Below are 20,131 nucleotides of genomic sequence, written 5' to 3'. Positions count from 1 at the left end.
TCTCCTAAGATATTTTTAGGACTTCTCCTAATCTGATCTCACTGCAATACATATCTGCACCTACGGGACCTCCTGGAACGTTACCCAGGACGACTGATAACCCCTTCGGTCCTCAGCATTAGTTAGTCGAGGATGTGCTTATCCTCGGCCCACCCCTTGAACTGTAATGATCAAGACTGATCTCTCTACTTACTATCGCAGTCTCTTCTAACAAAGATATCTCATCTTCGGATAAACCCCCTTCCTCGGATTGAGTCACAGGCCCAATATATAAACAGATAAAGAAGCTCTGGGCCCAACATCCCTACTTTTATTTTTTATTTTTTTATATGAATATGAATATGATTATATAACCAAAGGAGATGTAGTTCAAATGATAGAAAGGAAGCAGGATTTCAATTTCCAAAAATTTTTACATTTGTGAAAAGTGGAAACCCTTCCCCTCCAAATTTTCTTAATTTAAAAAATAAAAAATAAAAAAGTTGGTTTGAGTATTTATTTATTTTTTTAATTTTTAAGAATGGTTTGAGTATATAGTTCCTCTACTCTAGTCCAAACATGTAGGATAGCACCAAAGAGGTAACAACAAACACTAGCTTGTTGTCTTTTGACATTGAAATTAACTCCCCGACCTTTCTCTCTCCACAAATTAGCTATTCATATACCCTTTCCAGTTCACCAAGCCATTCATATATTCATTTCCTCTAAATAATTATAAGAGTAGAGAGAGAGAGAGAGAGATATGAAGCCTAAAGCTGTAGTTGTGGGAGGAAGCATAGCAGGAGTGTCATGTGCACACACACTAATCTTAGCTGGGTGGGATGTTGTTGTGCTTGAGAAAACTTGCGAACCCATTAAGGGAAGTCCCACCGGAGCTGGACTCGGGCTCGACCCTCTGGCCCAGAGACTCATTCAGTCGTGGCTTGATGATCCAGAGCTTCTCTACTCTTCCACTTTGCCACTCACTATTGACATGGTACTCAAGTCTATTTTTGTTTTACCCCTGCTACTTTGCTATCTATAGTTAACTTGACATGCTATAAACAAAGAAAGAAAAATCAATACATGATTCCCATTCTTGTTTCAGATAACTTGCAGAATTTCATTTATATGAATCAACGTTACTAAGTACAAACTTTGATTAATTAATAATAAAATTTCCCTAAGAACAATAGTTTGATTCTGACTTTGAGGCAATCCATTTTGACTTGAGGCAATATTCTGATAATTTTCTTATTACTTTTATTATTATTTTTTGAACGGCCATGATCACAAACAGTTACTTAATTCTCCTGCCATCTTTTGATTCTTTAGCTTCGCTTTAGAATAAACTTATCACGTTTAATGAGTTTTGATATAAGAATGTTCTCACTTGAAAAATTACAGACAACTAAAGGGCTTCAAAATCAAAATGCAGTTAGTTCCCGTGCCAACATAACCTTACGGATTTTTGTTTGCAAACAGAACCAAGCAACAGATAGTGAGAAGAAGGTCAGCTGGACATTGACAAGAGATGACAACTTCAATTTCAGAGCAGCTCATTGGGCTGATCTCCATGGCCTTCTTTACAATGCATTGCCCCCAAACATACTTTTATGGGGTCACCTTTTTCTCTGTTTCTGCATTTCTGAGGACAAGACATCTGTCAAGATTAAGGCTAAGGTTCTAGAAACTGACGAGGAAATCGAAATAGTGGGTAATTTACTTGTTGCAGCAGATGGGAGCCTCTCTTCTATCCGCCAGAGTTTTCTTCCTGGCCTTAAATTGAGGTTTCTAACTAAAAACAAATGAAAATTTGCTTCTTTATTTTTTTCCTTATATCTTGCTTATGAATTTGAAGTTTGTCATTAAAATATTCCTTTGAAGGTATTCGGGTTATTGTGCATGGAGAGGGGTTTTTGATTTTTCAGGAAATGAAAATTCAGAAACTGTTGTGGACATCCGTAGTTCATATCCTGAACTGGGAAAGTGTTTCTACTTCGACTTAGGTTCTGAGACTCACAGTGTGTTTTATGAGCTTCCGAACAAAAGGCTTAATTGGATTTGGTATGTCAACCAACCCGAGCCTGAACTCAAGGTGATTGCTCAGTTTCATCCCATTTGTTACATCCAATTCTATATAAACTGCAAATTTTCTTTCGTGTTTAGTGATAGAAGATTCATTGTATGGTTTAGTGGCTTTATAAGAATAGAGGCATAGAAGCTGAAAAAGCAAGGCTAATATTCATGGGTAAGGGCAGGCATTCATTTTGGCACATATAGGACGCATGGTTACATAGTTGTTAAGATGCTGTTCATCCCATGACATAGCAGCTTGATAAATTTTAGTCATAAACCATTCAAACCCAAAAAAAAAAAAAAAAAAGAAGATAGATATATGAAAACACAATGTTAAATTTCTTTGGCTTTGAGACTTTTTGGTGCTATCAACTAGAGCTGATATATTAATTAAAATATATTTAGAGAAACTCAGTAACCATGAAAGTAAGAAGTGAGATGATCCAGAAGATGCATCGAGAAGCAGAGAAGGTTTGGATTCCTGAATTCGTGAGAGTCATTCGAGAAACAAAGGATCCCTTTTTGAATTTGATATATGATACCGATCCCTTGGAACAAATCTTTTGGGACAATGTGGTGTTAGTTGGAGATGCAGCTCACCCCACAACTCCTCACGGTGCAAGAAGCACAAACATGTCAGTGTTGGATGCAGCAGTTTTAGGTAAATGCCTTGAAAAGAATGGAGTAGAAAATTTACAAGCAGCGCTAAGAGAATATCAGACCACTCGGCTTCCAGTTGTTTCCAAGCAAGTTCTGCATGCTAGGAGAATGGGTCGCATAAAACAAGGTTTAGTTCTTCCTGACCATGAGGCTTTTGATCCAAAGAATTCTAGATCAGAGGATTATCAAGAGGTACAGCAGAAGAACATGCCTTTCTTTGATGATGTTCCTTTACTGTTAATATGATGTCCTTCTCTATTTACTTGGAATTAACAGCATATCTCTGCAACTGAAAATGGCATAGGGTTACTGTTCTTGTAATTCTTTGCTCATCATTTCACAGTAGCTATACATCAGATCTAGCTTTTGGCTGGAATTGCCTTGTTTGTATAGTATGATGCTATCTATTGACCCAAAAAGAATCCCTGATTTTGAAGAACACACAATCAGTTTTTTCTGCTTTGCATTGCAATTGAAATAAATTTCTCCATTACTATCAGTAGTCGCTAAAGTCTCCACGTTAATGCTTCATCAGCTTGTTGGTCAACAAAATCTTATGGTTTGCATGATTAGGCACCAATTTGATTGTTATCCTGCAATTAATGAATAATGGTGGTGAACAGTATGAAATGGCCAAAGTAGTTGATATGATTATGGTGTTTTATAAAATGGTGGAATAAACAGGGTTTCTTTCTTGATAATGCATTAGTAATGACATGATTTTGTGGTAGAATCTCTTTATATTCTTTGTATTTTCTTGATTAACAACTACATTGATCTTAGTAAAAAGTGCTATAGATGCACATGGCTCCAAGTTAGTGCCCAATAAAAAAGAATTGGTTTTAGTTTTTATTGTGATGGTCTCTATAGATAGATTTGAGGGTTATGTTATGAGGGCCTCTTCAATATCAAGGACTAACCATGATATGCAACATATGACATGTGCCAAATGTGTCATACTAACATTCTACTCAAACTTGAGTCGTCATGGAGGAAGCCAAACTTGAGTTTGAAGAGGAAATAACAGAGGCAACCTGACAGATGATACTTAGTGAACACGTTAGCAAGTTGGTCTTTAGACAAAACTGAGTGCAAGTGAATACTACCCTGTTGGAGTCCTGGAGATGATGTCGAATTAAGTGATAGTTGATCTCAATGTGCTTAGTGTGCTAATGGGCGACATCATTATAGGCAATATGGATAGCATTCAATTGTTAAAGTGGATAGTGGTAGTTGTGATCCAGGGAGAACTCGTATTTGCTAAGAGCCATCGACACATAGAAGCTCAAACATAGCCTCACATATTTTTTGCTACACCAAAAAATGTGTGAGGTATCAAGGAAGAAATAGTTGCTGGTGGTGGGATGACTATCAGTTGGATCTCCAGTCTAGTCTGGTTCACAGTAGGCCTGCAGGCTGCAGCTTAAAGAAAGATTGACAGTAGAAATGGAGACCATTGCCTGCTCTCATCCCCTTCTAGACAATTTCAAATCTTCTTTGGTGAATAGAGAAAGAAGATACATTGAAGGTTTTGTGGCTTCATTAGAATGGAGGCATCTAATCCAAAAAATAAAGCAAGGTCCATTTGTTTATATAGATAATGTGGGTGCAGAACTCTTCGAGTACCTAACTATTCCCCAAATGGAAAAGGGCAAGCATTCATTTAGGACACAAGGTTTAAAAACTTCTTGACATAGCATTCATCCTGTAACATAGTGGCTTGATAACTTTTACCCATAAAACATAACATAATTGAACCATCCAAAAAATAACCCAGCATAGATCTATGAAATCTCAATGGAAAATTACTTTTGCTTTGGTTCTGCCTACTAGAGCTGATACTTTAACTTAATAAATCTAGAGAAACTCAGTAACCATGAAAATAAGTTGTGAAATGGTCTAGAAGATGCATCAAGAAGCAGAGAAGGTTTGTGTTCTTGAGTTGGTGAGAGTGATGAAAGAAACAAAGGATCCTTTTTTAAATTTCATATATGACAGTGATCCCTTGGAACAAATCTTTTGGAACAATGTGGTATTAATTGGAGATGTGGCTCACCCCACAACACCTCACGCTGTATGAAGCACAAACATGTCAGTTTTGGATGCGGTAGTTTTAGGCAGATGTCTTGCAAAGAGTGGAGCTGAAAATTTACAATCAGCTCTAAGAGAGTATCAATCCATTCAGCTTCCAGTCGTTTCAAACCAAGTTCTGCATGCTAGGAAAATGGGTTGCATAAAACAAGGTTTAGTTCTTCCTGATTGTGAGCCTTTTGATCCAAAGAATGCTAGATAGGAATAGGAGGATTATCAAGAGCTACAGCAGAAGAACATGTCTTTCTTTGATGATGTTCCTTCACTATTACTATGAACTTGTGTCAGTATAATCATGTGTTACTTTTTGTATAGAAGTGAGGATACTGCATTGAGCGATATTATAATGAGTATGAGAAAGAAATATGTAATGTACTCGAAAATCACGATAATATTAATGTTTTTTTTTTGGTATCTCAAATGATAGAGCATAACCAAAGCATTGTTAAGGAATAAGGATCGATACCTTGCATCTCCAAATTTTTTCATACATAAAAAAGAAAAAGAAAAAGAAGAGAGCATATATTTTACACTTTAATTTTGGGGGTTGTTCTCATTTTTACCTATTATGTTACAAAATTTTCATTTATAAATTTTATGTTCGATTACGTTTTTATATTGACCATAATATCTATTTCTATTAGTAATCTAGTATGTTAAATAGCATTTTAATATCATCCATTACAACTTGTCACCTGTATACATACATTTTTGTCAGTAATCTAACTTGTAAGTGAGTAGTGTTATCCATTAAGATATTTCACTTGTATAATAACATTAAGTGTCACTGAATTACTCTTGAAAATTGACAACATGGTGAATACAAAAGCGAAATCAATCATGAACAAGAAACAAAGAAAAAAAGAAGAAGAAGAGGATTTTCTCAACCCAACAAGCTCGTGTTGGGTTGAAGAAAACCCAACGACCATTCACATGCGCACCCCTAGGTCACACCTTTTTTTTCTTTTGGTATTTGAAAAAAGAAAAATTAGGCGAAAGTACATGTTTCGTCCCTACATTTTCACCCTATTCCTATTTTAGTCTCTACTTTTTAATTTTACAGCATTTAGTCCCTAAAATAAAAATAAAAATAAAAAAATGATCCTGTTTTGGTCCCTACCGTTATCTCACTAAAGGAAATTGTCTACATGGCAAACAGAATACACGATACAGTAAATGCTGATGTGACCATTAAAATAATATTTTAAAAATTTTATTGGGCATTTAAAAAATGCCATGTCAGCAATTTAATTTTTAAAATGCCACATTAGATAAAAAAATTAAAATAAAATTCTGAATTTCAATTTTTTTAAATTAAATTAATTTTTTTTATTCCTTTCATTATTTTTTGGAAGAACATGTTCATCTACTTTGTGTTCTTCCCTAGAACATAACTAATCACGTTCATATTCTTCATATTCTTAGTAAATTAATCCTTATTTTCTTTATCTTTCTTGTACTTTCTTTATAACTAAACAAATTAAAACTCATTTACAGTTAAAAGGAAATAACATTTTATTATCCATTTTCTTGGCAACCAAAAAAATTTTTCAGTTTCAACAAAAAAAGAAAAAAGAAATTCAGATCGACAACCAACCAAAATTTTTATGTCAATCCCAAGATCTAAACATTTTTCACAAACCCAACAAATTCTATATCACAAACCCAAAAAATTTCCTTTCACAAACCCAGAATATCCCTTCTCAAGTTTGTTAAAAATCGAAAACAAATACAGCAAACCCAAGATCGGCTTTAGATTCAACCCTAAGATAGAGAGAAAGTGAGATGAGAAATTAAGTAAGGAAGGAGAGGAGTCACATTCAATCACAAATGGGCTTCAGATCTACCTGGAAACTCAAACCACACTACACAGCCAAAAAACTAACCCACCACCTACAAACACTATCGATCCCACATCACTCCATCGCTAGCCACGGACCCACGTCACATCAATGATTTGGAAGAAAGGAAGAAACCATGGGGTTCTACCAAGAGAGAAAGAGAGTATAGTATAAAAGAAAGAAGAAAAAGAAATAAGAGGAGGGCAGAGAAACATTGATCCGAGAAGAAGAAAGAAGAAAAAGAAAGAATGAGAGGTAGAGAAACTGAGAGAGAGATCTAGGGAAGAAAAAGAAAGAGAAACAAGCACAAACAAAAAAAACACATATAGATCTAAATTCCACCATTTTTTGTTTTTAATTATGTCTTATTCTTTTTAAAATTGATTTTTTTTTAATTTTTTTTAAGTTAGATGCTAATGTGGATGCTGATGTGTCATTTTTTAATAATATTTTAATAGCCACATCAGCATCTAGTGTACCAATAGTGCATTTTGTCTACCATGTAGGATATTTCCGTTAGTGAGATGACGGTAGAGATCGAAACGGAACGCGTTTTTCATTTTGGGGACTATAAACGGTAAAATAAAAAAGTAAGAACAAAAATGGGAATATGGTCAAAATGAATAGACAAAAATGGTATTTCTACCGAAAAATTATTAGATACTCTTACATTCTTTTCTTCTTCTTTTTTTTCTTTTTTTTCTCTTTTTTGGTTTAAGGGGAAAGCAAATACAGAGAACTATCTCACGCTAGAGGTGAGACCAGTTTCAGTAATTCTATTAACATACATGCCAGCTATATCCATATTAGCTAAGTACAAAACATCAGGACTTGGCAGGGAACCAAACACAACAAAATCTTCATTCATGGTACTCCTTTATCTTGCAAGTGCATCCATGCACCGGTTGCCTTCCCTATACACATGCACCACTTGGAGTCGGAGAAATCTTCTCAGCAAGCACCTGCAATCGCATAAGAGAGGAGAGTATGGTTTGTTAGTGTCCACGTTGGAATTAACAAGATCAACCACCACTTTCACATCTAATTCCACAATCAATCTCTGGATTCCTTCACTCAAAGCTAGCTTCAAACCATCCCTTAAAGCCTAGAACTTGGCTGTAATATTGGTAGCAAATCCAATGGATCTCGCAAATCATTTGAACCAATTCCCACTGCAGTCCCTGATCAAACCACCACCCCCCACTTTGCCTAGGTTCCCATAAGAAGCTCCATTCGAATTAAGCTTATACCACCTTTTAGGGGGTTTGGACCCCTTCACTTGAACTATAGCTCTAATTAACTTTCCTCATATTTCCAATACAAAAGAAAAACTCCACGGCTTGACTTAGGCAGTGCCCATGAAGATTATGGTTCAAAGGAGCATTGTCAAATACAACTCTGTTACGGTGCTTCCAAAGGTTCCAAATAGCAAAAGGGAAAATAGCACTCCAAGGAATCTTGCTGTGATGAATCCATTTGTTGTGACAATTTTCATATAGTTAGTCACCCAAACTTTGATCATGCAAAGGCGAGATGATATGGGGAGCCCGAATCTTTGACCAAAACTGACGAGCAAACAAGCACTCCCTCAACAAATGATCTATGGACTCACCCTAATTCCTACAAATAAGGCAGAGAGGGTTGCAGTTAATGCCCCTAACCGCAAGAACCTCCCTCACAGGTACACTATTGTGCATACACAGCTAGAAATAACTAATGATTCTTTGGAAGAGTTTCTAACTTCCATATCCAAGCACCCTTAAAAGTGTTCTCTTCCCTAGTGTCAACCTTAATACTAAGATAGGCCGAGTTAGTTGAAAAATCTCCATCCTTCGTGAATTTCCACATTAATACATCCTCTCTAATGCCAAATTCTTGGACTGGGATTGCTCGGATTTTCTCTTTAATCGAGGAAGGCAAGGCAAAAGATATATTCTCTCACTTCCAATCAGTATTATCCCAAAAATCAGCTATGGTAAGCTGCATTTCCTCCCTTGTTAAAGGCCCCTCAATAAGCTCCCTTAAGGACTGCCCTCTGATCCAATTGTCCATCCATACACTCTTTCTAGAGCTATTCCCAACCTTTCACCAAATTCCTTTGGAGAAAATAGGGAAGCCGACCTTGATAGCATTCCAATTAAAGGAGGAAGGAAGGCCATCTGGATTATTAGAACTATTTCTAGCATTGGAACAATATTTATTCAAGAGCACCCTTGCCCATAGGGCCTCCTTCTCATGGTACATCCGCCAATTTAGCTTTGTCAATAGAGCTATATTCTTAGCTCTTGCTGACTGAATCCCCAAACCACCTTTTTCCTTAGGTCTTATAGCTTTTTCCCACCCAACTAGATGCATTCTTCGCTTCTCATTGGTTGACCCCCACAAGAAATATCTATTTATTTTATCCAATTTGTCGCACAAATGAATTGGAAGGCAACTCCTTGCATGACATAATTTGGGATAGTTGACATCACAGACTTCACCAATACCACCCTTCCAGCAAAAGACATAAATTTAGTCTTCCATCCAGCAAGCTTCTTCATAACCCAATCAGGCACAAAGTTATACTACCTTCTCAATGCTCCTTTATGTTTAGGAGGAAACCCCAAGTACTTCACGAAATTATTCGTTTCAAATATGCCCAACTTATCACGGATTTTCTCCTTCAACTCAGCTCCAACATTTGGGCAGAAGTATATTCTAGATTTAGCACAACTAATTTTTTGGCTAGACTCCATGCAAAAAGTCCATAACACCTCCGGAATAGCTTTGCAAATTACATTAGTAACCTTAGCAAAAAGGATGAGATCATCCGTGAAAAAAAGGTGGGAAATTTTAACATTCCCATGTGAGGCTTTAAGGGGACACCACAATCCTTTGGAGCACTTCTCTTCAATAAGATATCCTAAGTACTCCATGCGCATGATAAACAGGTACAGAGACAAAAGGTCTCCTTGCCTTATGCCCTTTGAAGGGTCAAAGGATTCAAAAGCACAACCATTCACCAACATAGATAAGGATGAGGTCGAGATACAACTCATGATTAACTTAATGAGGATGTGTGGAAACCAAAAAGCTTGAAGCACTTTGTGTATGAAGCTCCACTCCAATCTATCATAAGCTTTTTCAAGGTCAACCTTCACTGCCATATAAACCTCTCTTCCTTTCATTTTATCCATCGTATAGATTAGTTCTTGAGCAATTAACACATTATCAACTCCTCTTCTCCCCAGTATGAAGGCAGTTTGAATTGGGGATATAGGATTATTGAGCAATGGCCTGATCCTTGCAACTAGCACCTTTGAGATGACTTTATCCACTGAATTGCATAAGCTGATAGGCCTATAATTGGCCAAAGATTTGGGATTATTACACTTAGGAATGAGTGTAATCAAGGTAGTGTTTAAGTAATCCAGAATAGTTCCAAGTGTGAAAGCCTTGTTAACTTCATGGCTGACAGAGGCTTGCACATCATGCCAAAAATATTGGAAAAATCCAGCATGCAATCCATCAGGTTAAAAGCTTTGAGGGACCATAAATCAACCCTAATCTCCTCATCATCCACCTCTCTGCCCATCCTACTCCTCTCCTCCTTAGAAAGCCTACACCAAGAGAAATTTACAACAGGAGAATGTATGCAAACCATGCACATTTATGATGTATACAATTTAAAAAACTCATATTGAATATGTTCTCTAATCTTAGCCTCATCATAAATCCATTCACCAGACCCATCCATTACGCATCTGATTTTGTTTCTTTGTCTCTTAACCACAGTTTTAATATGAAAATACGAGGCGTTTTATCCCTAAACGTGGCAGCGTTCAGCCTGGATTTCAATGCCCAATACTCCTCCTCTTGAAGCATGATCAAGGCATGCTCCTTCTTAGGACATATGTGGTTCACATGTTAAGAACATATGTAATGATTTTATGTAATTGGCTAATCCTTTGACAAAACGCACTTTACTTGAATTTGGGTAGATTTAGGATGTGTTTAAATACTTCAAGAAACCATGTTTCAAGATCAAGTGTTGAAGCCTTCAAGTCTATCCAAGAAAACAAGCTGATAGTGTAAATTCATTAAAGCTCGGCAGCTTTCTCAACAACTACATCTATCGAGCTTAAGAAAGTTGTTCAAGCCCCGTGTGCTCGACACCTGCTTGACAGCTGCTCGACACCTCCTATCTGTCAAGGTTTAAGAATTTCAGAATTCTGATATGATTTTCTTGGGATCCGTGAATATGTCTTTGGGCTTTCTTTTCTCCTAACCTTAGACATATAAAAGGATTGTTTTAAGGGCCGTCAAACAGTTCACAAGTTGCACAAGCATTGAGAAAACTCTGTTAAAGCAAATTGTGACTGGAGACAAAGTTCTTGCCCTAGTTCATCTCTTTCTCTTAAAGAAGTTACTGTGTATGTGCACCGTAGGGTTTTGTAACCAAGCATCTTCTTGATATTCATTGTGTGGATGAACTGAAGAACTTTACAGCCAACAACCTTCTTAGTTGGTGATTGAAGTCGCGTACTGGGATCCGCGCAATTGGTTAGTCATGTACTTGGGAGCCATGCATTGAAAAAGGGAACTATCACTACAGAATAAGTCCAATTGGGTATTGGGGTAAGGGTTCAACTGTAGGTTGGTAAGGTACTTGGGATTCCTTTACTTGTAACTGCTTGTTGTGATAATAGTGGAGTTTCGGGAGTGGTGACCTAAAAATCACCCGGTGGGGTTTTTGCCGTTAGGTTTTCCCCATTCGTAAACAAATTACCGTGTTACTAATTTTCCGCTGTATAATTAGTTTATTGGTGATTTGTTTGTGTTACCACGCGTTTGCATGATAAATTGATTAATTAATAACTTGGCTAATTAATTAATTAATTTCTATCACAAGGGGTCATTCAGTTTGTGGCCTATCAAGTGGTATCAGAGCAGGCACACTCTGATTAGGGTTTTATCTTTGCTGTGTTGATCCATTGACCCCTGTTTGTCATGGATAAAGGACAGTCATTAATCATACCTCCTTTATTTGATGGCACTAACTATGCATACTGGAAAGTATGCATGAGAGCTTTCTTACAGTCTTTAGATAAAAATGTGTGGCAAGCTGTCAAGATTGGCTGGACTAAGCCAAAGGAAGCACCAGCTGATTGGGATGAAGCCAAGATCAAGGCAGCAAACTTCAACAGCAGGGCATTGAATGCTTTATTCAGTGCAATCACCAATGAGGAGTTTAAGAAAATATCCTCTACTGAAACTGCTAAGGAAGCATGGACCATCATCCAGACAACCTATGAGGGTACTAAGGCTGTCAAGGACTCAAAGTTTCAGAGGCTCACTACAAGCTTTGAAGAGATAAAGATGGAGGAGGATGAGTCATTCGATGAGTTCTATGCCAAGCTAAAGGACATAGTGAACTTAGTCTTCAATCTTGGGGAAACCATTCCTGAACCCAAGATTGTAAGGAAAGTGCTCAGATCTCTACCCGAGAGATTTCATGCCAAGATCACGGCAATAGAGGAATCAAAGGATATTGACAAGATTCCTCTGACTGAGCTGGTTGGAAACTTGCAGACCTACGAGCTAGGGTTAACAAGAATAGGCAAGTCGGGTAAAAGCAAGAGCATGGCTTTGAAGGCCAAGAGTAGTGAGACAGATGAGTCTTCAGATGATGAAGATTCCAAAATGAAGTCCTACATCACCAAGCAGTTCAAAAAGTTTATGAAGAACACAAATGGAAAGGGCTTCAACAAGGACCGCAGGCAATCCAGCTCTTCTCAGTTTAAAGGCCAAGATAAAGGGAAGAAGGATACTAAGGAAGGTGGTCAGTACACTGTTTCCGTAGGACCTAAGTGCTTTGGGTGTCAAGGCTTCGGTCACATGAAACATGAGTGTCCTACTTATCTCAAGAGCATTGGGAAGAGCAAGGCACTTGCTGCTACCTTGAGTGACACCGAACCTGAGGATGATTCCGACAATGAGGATGACGGAATCTTGAATGCATTCACTGCCATTGTTAATCCTACTGATGGGATTGTTGAAGATGTGGTTGAAGAAGAAGAATTGGTGGAATCCAGATTTGAGAAGATGGATGATCAAGATGACATTCATACAGCCTATGAGAAACTGTACAAGCTTTCTGAGAAGCATGAGAAACTGTATAGGCTAACCACCAAGAAGCTCAATGATGTGGAACTTGACCGTGAGGAGCTTTCCACAAAGTTTGATGAGGCTAATTAGACAATTGGAGCACTGAGGTTCGAGAACAATTTCTTGGCTGAGAAGACCAAGAAGCTTGAAGCGGAGCTGTTTCAAGTCAGAGCTCAATTGGAGAGGACTTCAAGTGCAAAGCTTGATGAGATGCTCAGCATTCAAAAATCTGCTTCAGATCGAACAGGTTTAGGGTATGGTCTTTCTTCCTCTAATATTGTTTCTACTAGTACTACTGTTTTTGTTCCTCTTGCTAATAATGTTAAAATTGAGAACAATAAGATTAAAACTGAATTAGTTAGTAAGAACTTAGACAAGGTTAAATCTATCTTAGGAGCAACTCCTAAGCTTGAGAAGAAAGATGTTAAAAACCCTAGGGCTAAGAAGGCTAACTCTCAAAAGCCTAAACAAAAGAAGCAACATCTCTATCATCATTGTGGAGCTGCCGGTCATACTCGACCAAATTGCTACAAGTGGCTTGCCACTCAACAGAGTAACGGCATGATAGCATCTGGGAACCAGAATCAGCTTCAATCCTCTCTTGTTCCCCTTGGAGATCTTCTCAAAGCCCTTATGTTACTTTTGAACTTGAACGGTTTTAATTCCTCCCCCTCACCACCGATTCAAGGGTTTAATAAAAGAAAAGGTTCTTCCAGGGTGTGGAAGGAAAAGGGCTCCAAGTGATTCTATCACTTTTCTCTTTCTCTCTTCTTGTTTTTGTGTGTGCATTTTTTGTGTGTTTTGCTTTCATGTTTTGAGTTAGTCTAGTTTTTATGCTTTGGTTATTTAACATGTTTTTGTTTGGTTATTTTTCAGTTTTGCTTTGTTTTGTTTTTCATATAAAAAAATAAAAAAAAATTGAAAAATCATAAAAATACAAAAAACAGTATGTGTTTTGTGTACATTGATACTTGTGTATCTTGGATGGCCATTGAAACAAAATTTTCTAAACTTTGTATCTTTTGTAGCTTAGATGAGCATCTCTATACACAATCAAGCAAGTGAGCTTTATGGCTCTTGTTAGTGATGAGTAAGATTAAGTTATCTCTTATAATTAACACTCGTATCACTCTTTTTTACGGGAATGACTAAAAAATCCTAAGAGAAAGGCATTAATAACCATCTCACCACTATTGCCCGCCAACCATAATATGACACATGTATGCTTCGGCATAGCAAAAGTGCAGTGTCAATGACATTTGTGTGCTTCGGCATAGTAAAATTGGAATGTCAAATATCATTGGATATTTCTTTTCTCTCTCTTATATGCCCATGCATGATATGCTTAAAAGAAAAATATGCAAAGAAAAATCAAAAGCAAAAAGATCAAAAATGATTTAAAAAAAAAAATGATTGCAAGCGTGTATTCTAGGAGATGTGGGAGTTATAGGATGTACCTCGAAGGTGATAGTCCCCATCAAGCAGTTATGATTGTGTGTGAGTTAAAGTGATTTTTTCATATCTCAAATTGTCATAACATGTATACACTTATGCAATCTTGCGATGTTTTTCACACACAACATGCAATATTCTTTGCTACTCTTGATACATGTGCAGGTACAATGTGATTCGGCCATCACAAGGTTTTACATGTGTTAATGTATGCTTACTAAACTGTCTTGACTTGTTTTTGAAATATAAAATTAGTTAGATTTGTTTAGTGTGTGTGTGTGTGTTTTTGAAGATCCATGTGCTTAAAATTATTATTGAGAGATGATTTTGAGAGTTTAATATGTTGATTGGATCGTTAGTTGAGTTGCATGTTGGATTGCATTCATGTCTGTGTTTTTCACATCTTGAAAAACTGCTTTTAAAAGCTAGCTCGACACCTCCTCGATACCTTGTTGTCTGTCGAGCTTCTTTAGCTTTTTCTTATCGCAATCCCGACAGCTTCTCGACACCTAGTGGATCGATTGAGAAAGTTTCTACCTCCACGATAGCTTCTTGACACCTGGTGGATCGATCGAGCTTCTGTTTTTATATCTGATGATTTGTTCCTCGACACCTCCTCGATACCTGTATCTGTCGAAGACCATTTTCTCGATACCTTCCTCGATAGATGTCTCGACACCTTCATCTGTTGAGATTTACTGAGGCATTATTTATTCTTCCTCGTGTGATCCGAGCCTCATTTCATTCGATCTCTCTCTTGATAGATCTCTGTTTTCTCTCCCAGACTATCTCATCTCACTCCAATCTTTGTTCCTGAAGGTTTCTTCAAGCTTTTTCAAGTTTTTCTTCTCTTGGTAAGCTTCTAATATTTTCATATTGATGCATTTCATGTTTTGAAACCTAGGTTTTGGGGTTTTTGAAAAATTTTGGGGTTTTTCAAAATTGATGAGTTATTATTGAAATTTTGGGACGGCTTTTCACTTAAATGAGTTTAAAATCTCATACATTGCATCACATTAGCATTATAATAGTATTGTCATGCATTTAGATGTGTGCTATCTGTTTGTGTGTTGATAGGTTTGGATTGGGCTGAGCCCATGATGAAATTTCTTTTGCATGTCACATGTTCATGCATTTTCCATGCATACGTATTCTCTTTTCAATATACTGGTTATATTTGATTTGCTTGGGACTTTTCTGATTGTTTTTTCTTTCTCTCTCTCTCTTTTTGTTTATGTTAGTAGTGTCTATGGCACCTAAACGTAAATCTACTCCTACTTGGAACCCTCTTCGTTCTGGAGCTTCTTCATCTTCTGATTCTACTTCTCTCTCTCTTAAGTTCCGTGATGATGATGCCTACAAGGCATTCTCGGAGAACTTTTCTAGACGAGGTGTTCATTCGGAATGCCAAGTCATTTTGGCGGACTTCGCTGACACTGACCTTCTCACTGTCATTCACAGTCAGGAATGGGAGTCACTGTGTGACGTCTCGGTCACCTGTCCTCTCATGCTTATCCAGGAGTTTTACTCCAACATGCACGGGATTGATCGTTCAGTACCTCTTTTCTTCACTCGCGTTCGAGGTAAGCACATTCCTATCACATCGCAACTTGTTGCGGATGTGCTTCGAGTCCCTAGGATAGAGTTTCCTGACTATCCTAGTTATGAGTGTCTGAGGACTGTGTCCAAGGATGAGCTCATGTCTACTTTCTGTGAGCGCCCTTCTGATTGGGGTAAGTGTCAGTTTACACCATGTAGACCATTTGCTAAAGGTCCTAGATTCATGAACATGGTGATGACCTTTGTTTTCCATCCACTCTTTCACTACAACTCCATCACAGAGCCTCGTGCTCAATTTTTGTTATCTCTTCTTGAGCATCTTACTATATACTTCCCTTCTCATTTCATTCTTTCTATTATAGATGTTCATCTAGATTCGGCATCCCGTGATAAGCTCATCTTTCCTTCCGCTATCACGAAGATCTTACGCCACTTTTCTGTTCCTTTTCCCTCTTCTGACCATTTCACCTTCATGTGTGCCATAGATTACGCTACCGTTAAACGTAGTGAGGCCCAGTTTCAGTCGAGGCAGTCGGATTTAGCAGCTCCTCCCTCCCATTCAGCTTCATCCCGTTCTGTTCCATCCACATCTGCTCCTTCCTCTTCTTCGAGCGATGTGACTTTATGACACATCATGGCTGCAACGTATGGATGCTCGCCTAGATACACTCTCTATAGAGTTGTATCAGGTGAACGTTCGTGTCGGTCAAATTGCACGGTGACAGGCATCCATGGGTGGTTTTGCTTCTGAGGCTTCTCCTCCACCACCTCCTCCCGTGGCTTCTAATTCTAAGGATGAGGATGATAATGATGGTTATGACGATGATGCTTCGGATGATGCTGATGGAGATGCTAGCTCTACCGATGAGATGTCTACTTGACACTTTTACCTTTTGTCACTCATGACAAAAAGGGGAAATAGTTTTGGATATGAGAGTAGTCATTCTTAGGGGGAGAGTTAGTATAGGACCATTTTGATAGGGGGAGTGTTGATATGTTTTGAGGGATGTAGTGAAGATATTATGTATCTTTTCTTTTCTTTCTTTTATAGATACATTGTTCTTGTACATTAGGTCTTGTGACCATTTATAGACATACATTGTACTTATCTCTTTCTTTATATTGATGTATGTTTTTCTTTCACCTACCCTTTCATGTGTTGTTTCTTTTCTCCCTTTATACGCATGCTTCTTATTACTTGTATGCAATCTATTATTTCTGTTTCATACAAAGATGCCTTGATGAGTTTTGTTTAAAGTGTTTCAGAAATACAGGTTGTCAAAGTCTACTTGCCATAAACTCTCTTCTTGCAAATTTTTTCAAGAGTTTGTGCTAGGATAGATTTTATTGTATTCAACAAGTGAATATGAGTTGAGTGATTTATGACTTCTCTCATATGTTCATTTGTTTGTTGTGGTTTTGTCACGGATTGACAAAGGGGGAGATTGTTAGGACATATGTGGTTCACATGTTAAGAACATATGTCATGATTTTATGTAATTGGCTAATCTTTTGACAAAACGTACTTTACTTGTATTTGGGTAGATTTAGGATGTGTTTAAATACTTCAAGAAACCATGTTTTAAGATCAAGTGTTGAAGCCTTCAAGTCTATCCAAGAAAACAAGCTAATAGTGCAAATCCATTAAAGCTCGACAGCTTTCTCGACAGTTGCATCTATCGAACTTAAGAAAGTTGTTCAAGCCCCGTGTGCTCGACACCTACTCGACAGTTACTCGATACTTCCTATCTGTCGAGGTTTAAGAATTTCAGAATTCTGATATGATTTTCTTAGGATTCGTGAATATGTCTTTGGGCTTTCTTTTCTCCTAACCCTAGACATATAAAAGTACTGTTTTAAGGGCCGTTAAATAGTTCATAAGTTGTACAAGCATTGAGAAAACTCTGTTAAAGCAAATTGTGACGGGATACGAAGTTCTTGCCCTAGTTTATCTCTTTCTCTTGAAGAAGTTGCTGTGTATATGCACCGTAGGGTTTTGTAACCAAGCATCTTCTTGATATTCATCGTGTGGATGAACTGAAGAACTTTGCAGCCAACAACCTTCTTAGTTGGTGATTAAAGTCGCATACTGGGATCCGCGCAATTGGTTAGTCATGTACTTGGGAGCCGTGCATTGAAAAGGGGAACTGTCACTACAGAATAAGTTCAATTGGGTATTGGGGTAAGGGTTCAACTGTAGGTTGGTAAGGTACTTGGGATTCTTTTACTTGTAACCGCTTGTTGTAATAATAGTAGAGTTTTGGGAGTGGTGACCTGAAAATCACCCAGTGGGGTTTTTGCCGTTAGGTTTTCCCCATTCGTAAACAAATCACCGTGTCATTTATTTTCCGCTGCATAATTAGTTTATTGGTGATTTGTTTGTGCTACCACTCGTTTGCATGATGAATTGATTAATTAATAACTTGGCTAAGTAATTAATTAATTTCTATCACAAGGGGTCATTTGATTTGTGGCTTATCACTCCTCAATCAAAAGTTTCTCCAATCTAAGAAAGGCTTCACTCGGGTTGCAAGCTATAGCTTTTTGAACTCCACCCAATATATCTAACACCTTTTTTTTCCTTGCAAACAAATTACCAAAAACTTCAAAATTCCATTTCTTCACTCTAGTGGTAAATTCAAAAATGGCTGAAGGAAGAGACCTATCTCCAGACCAAGCTTCCTCAACCACCTTTGGGAATTGGGGGTGCAGTAACCACATGGTGTGGAAACGAAAGGGTTTATTAGTGGTATTTGTTCTACTACCCAAAAGCTTAATTAAAACTAGGCAGTGGTCTGAAAAAGTCCTAGGTAGGTAGGTTACAATAGCTTCAGGATATAACATTCTCCAGCTGGGATTAGCAAAACATCTATCAAGCCTTTCAAGAATAAGGCTTGTGACAGGCCTCTTATTGGTCCACATAAACTTTGGGCCAACAAAGCCCAAATCCAAAAAGTTACAATTATCTAAGCATTCTTTAAATTCCAAGACCCTGTTTAGATTTATCTGGTTCCCTCCATATTTCTCCTCACTACTCAAAACTTCATTAAAGTCACCAAGCATCAACTAAGGGTGATTGTGGAGTTTAGCTATTTCCGAAAGATTAGACTAGACTAGCCTTCTCTCAGCCAGACTAGGACTAGCATAAATAGCCAAAATAAACCAAGTCAAGTTAGAATGACATACCTTAACCATGACATGGATTAGCTGCAAGAAGATCAATATCCACTTCATCCTTTTTCCAAAGCACCCAGAGACTCCCAACATACCCAATTGTCTCCATTGTGATAAAACCATCAAAAGGGAGATCGGCAATGATCCTCTCAGCCCTATCTCCACCCACTCTAGTTTCCGTGATCACCATGATTGCTGGATTGTGATTGACAACCATTTCATAGATTCATCTTTTAAAATCGGGGTTTAAAGCGCCTCTGCAATTCCATATTAAGATATTCATTTGAACAAACTGACCCAATGACACTTTCACAGGATTAGGATTCATCATTGCAGCATCCACCATAGTCCAGCCTAGCCTCCTCAGAAGATCGTTGGAAGAGTTCCACTCCGGTTTCCATATCATCATGTACTTGAGAATCCCCATTGTATCCTTTTTGCAATAGATCAACAGATCACATCTCTTGACTGGGGCTAGAATCTAAATCAGCTTCAACATAGGATGATTCCCCATGTGAGCTGAAGTCGAACCTCAGAAATCCACAATCCTCCTCTCTTGAATGATCCACCCTGATTCGTCGAAGTGGGGAAAGACTGATGGCCTCCTCTGCCTGCTTAAAGTCGTTGCCTCCTCCGAAAACAACAATGGAGTGTCGGTGTTGAATCTCTACCAAGGATTGGGCGTTTTTTGCCCACGCTGGGTGCTCCAGAGCAAGATCCCCTATTTTGATACTGGTGGGAGTTATGGGGAATAGGTGCTTCCAAGCATTGCACAATGTTGGGTTAAACCAACCCAGTGTATCTGTCAGAGCAGCTCTTATCTGAGCAATCATCTCGTCGGAGATTACCACCACCCTGTTCCTGTGCCAAATTGCCTATCCTAACCGAGGAAGAGGCATCAATCGTAGGAAACTTGTTTCCATTAGATTCGACTTGAGCACTTGCTGAGGGAGACGAAGCTTGATTGTATGAATTTTTGTTTCCTGGTGATGCAACCTGGTGCTTTAGTGTTTTGGGATTTTTAATCCCAAGGCTTTTAGATGGTTGTGATTTAGAGCTCTGAAACACTTTCTTTGGAGGTGCCTCCATTTGCTTATTTTGAATATCAACCATAGGATCTGTATGGCACTCTTGGATGGTCAGCA

General features: G+C 38.0%; 2 protein-coding genes across 3 annotated transcripts; one reads left to right on the top strand and one right to left on the bottom strand.

Annotated features, from left to right (window-relative positions):
• The first annotated feature begins 574 nt into the window (after window positions 1-574).
• LOC126722886 (uncharacterized) lies at window positions 575-3,223 on the top strand. Of its 2 annotated transcripts, none has more exons than XM_050426027.1 (4): window positions 575-976; window positions 1,465-1,769; window positions 1,867-2,077; window positions 2,464-3,223. In XM_050426027.1, the coding sequence occupies exons 1-4, from the start codon at window positions 743-745 to the stop codon at window positions 2,962-2,964; spliced, it is 1,251 nt and encodes a 416-aa protein (XP_050281984.1). In that variant the 5' UTR covers window positions 575-742; the 3' UTR covers window positions 2,965-3,223. The 2 variants fall into 2 exon arrangements, with proteins under 2 accessions (XP_050281984.1, XP_050281983.1); XM_050426026.1 differs by having other exon boundaries at window positions 1,387-1,769.
• Window positions 3,224-18,290: 15,067 nt separating this feature from the next.
• LOC126722131 (uncharacterized) lies at window positions 18,291-18,875 on the bottom strand. The gene has a single exon (XM_050425285.1). The coding sequence runs from the start codon at window positions 18,873-18,875 to the stop codon at window positions 18,291-18,293; it is 585 nt and encodes a 194-aa protein (XP_050281242.1).
• Window positions 18,876-20,131: the final 1,256 nt, after the last annotated feature.

The sequence above is a fragment of the Quercus robur genome, chromosome 4, assembly GCF_932294415.1.
Source record: "Quercus robur chromosome 4, dhQueRobu3.1, whole genome shotgun sequence".
NCBI classification, from domain to species: Eukaryota; Viridiplantae; Streptophyta; class Magnoliopsida; order Fagales; family Fagaceae; genus Quercus; species Quercus robur.
Note: the sequence above shows the minus strand (reverse complement) of the source record. Positions and strands in the feature narration are given on the sequence as shown.

Coding starts and splice junctions, on each gene's coding strand:
- LOC126722886 (XM_050426026.1), top strand. CDS start 743: ATGAAGCCTAAAGCTGTAGTTGTGGGAGGAAGCATAGCAGGAGTGTCA. Junction 977..1,386: donor TGCCACTCACTATTGACATG/GTACTCAAGTCT, acceptor GAAAAATTACAG/ACAACTAAAGGGCTTCAAAA. Junction 1,770..1,866: donor CTTCCTGGCCTTAAATTGAG/GTTTCTAACTAA, acceptor ATTCCTTTGAAG/GTATTCGGGTTATTGTGCAT.
- LOC126722131 (XM_050425285.1), bottom strand. CDS start 18,875: ATGCTTGGTGACTTTAATGAAGTTTTGAGTAGTGAGGAGAAATATGGA.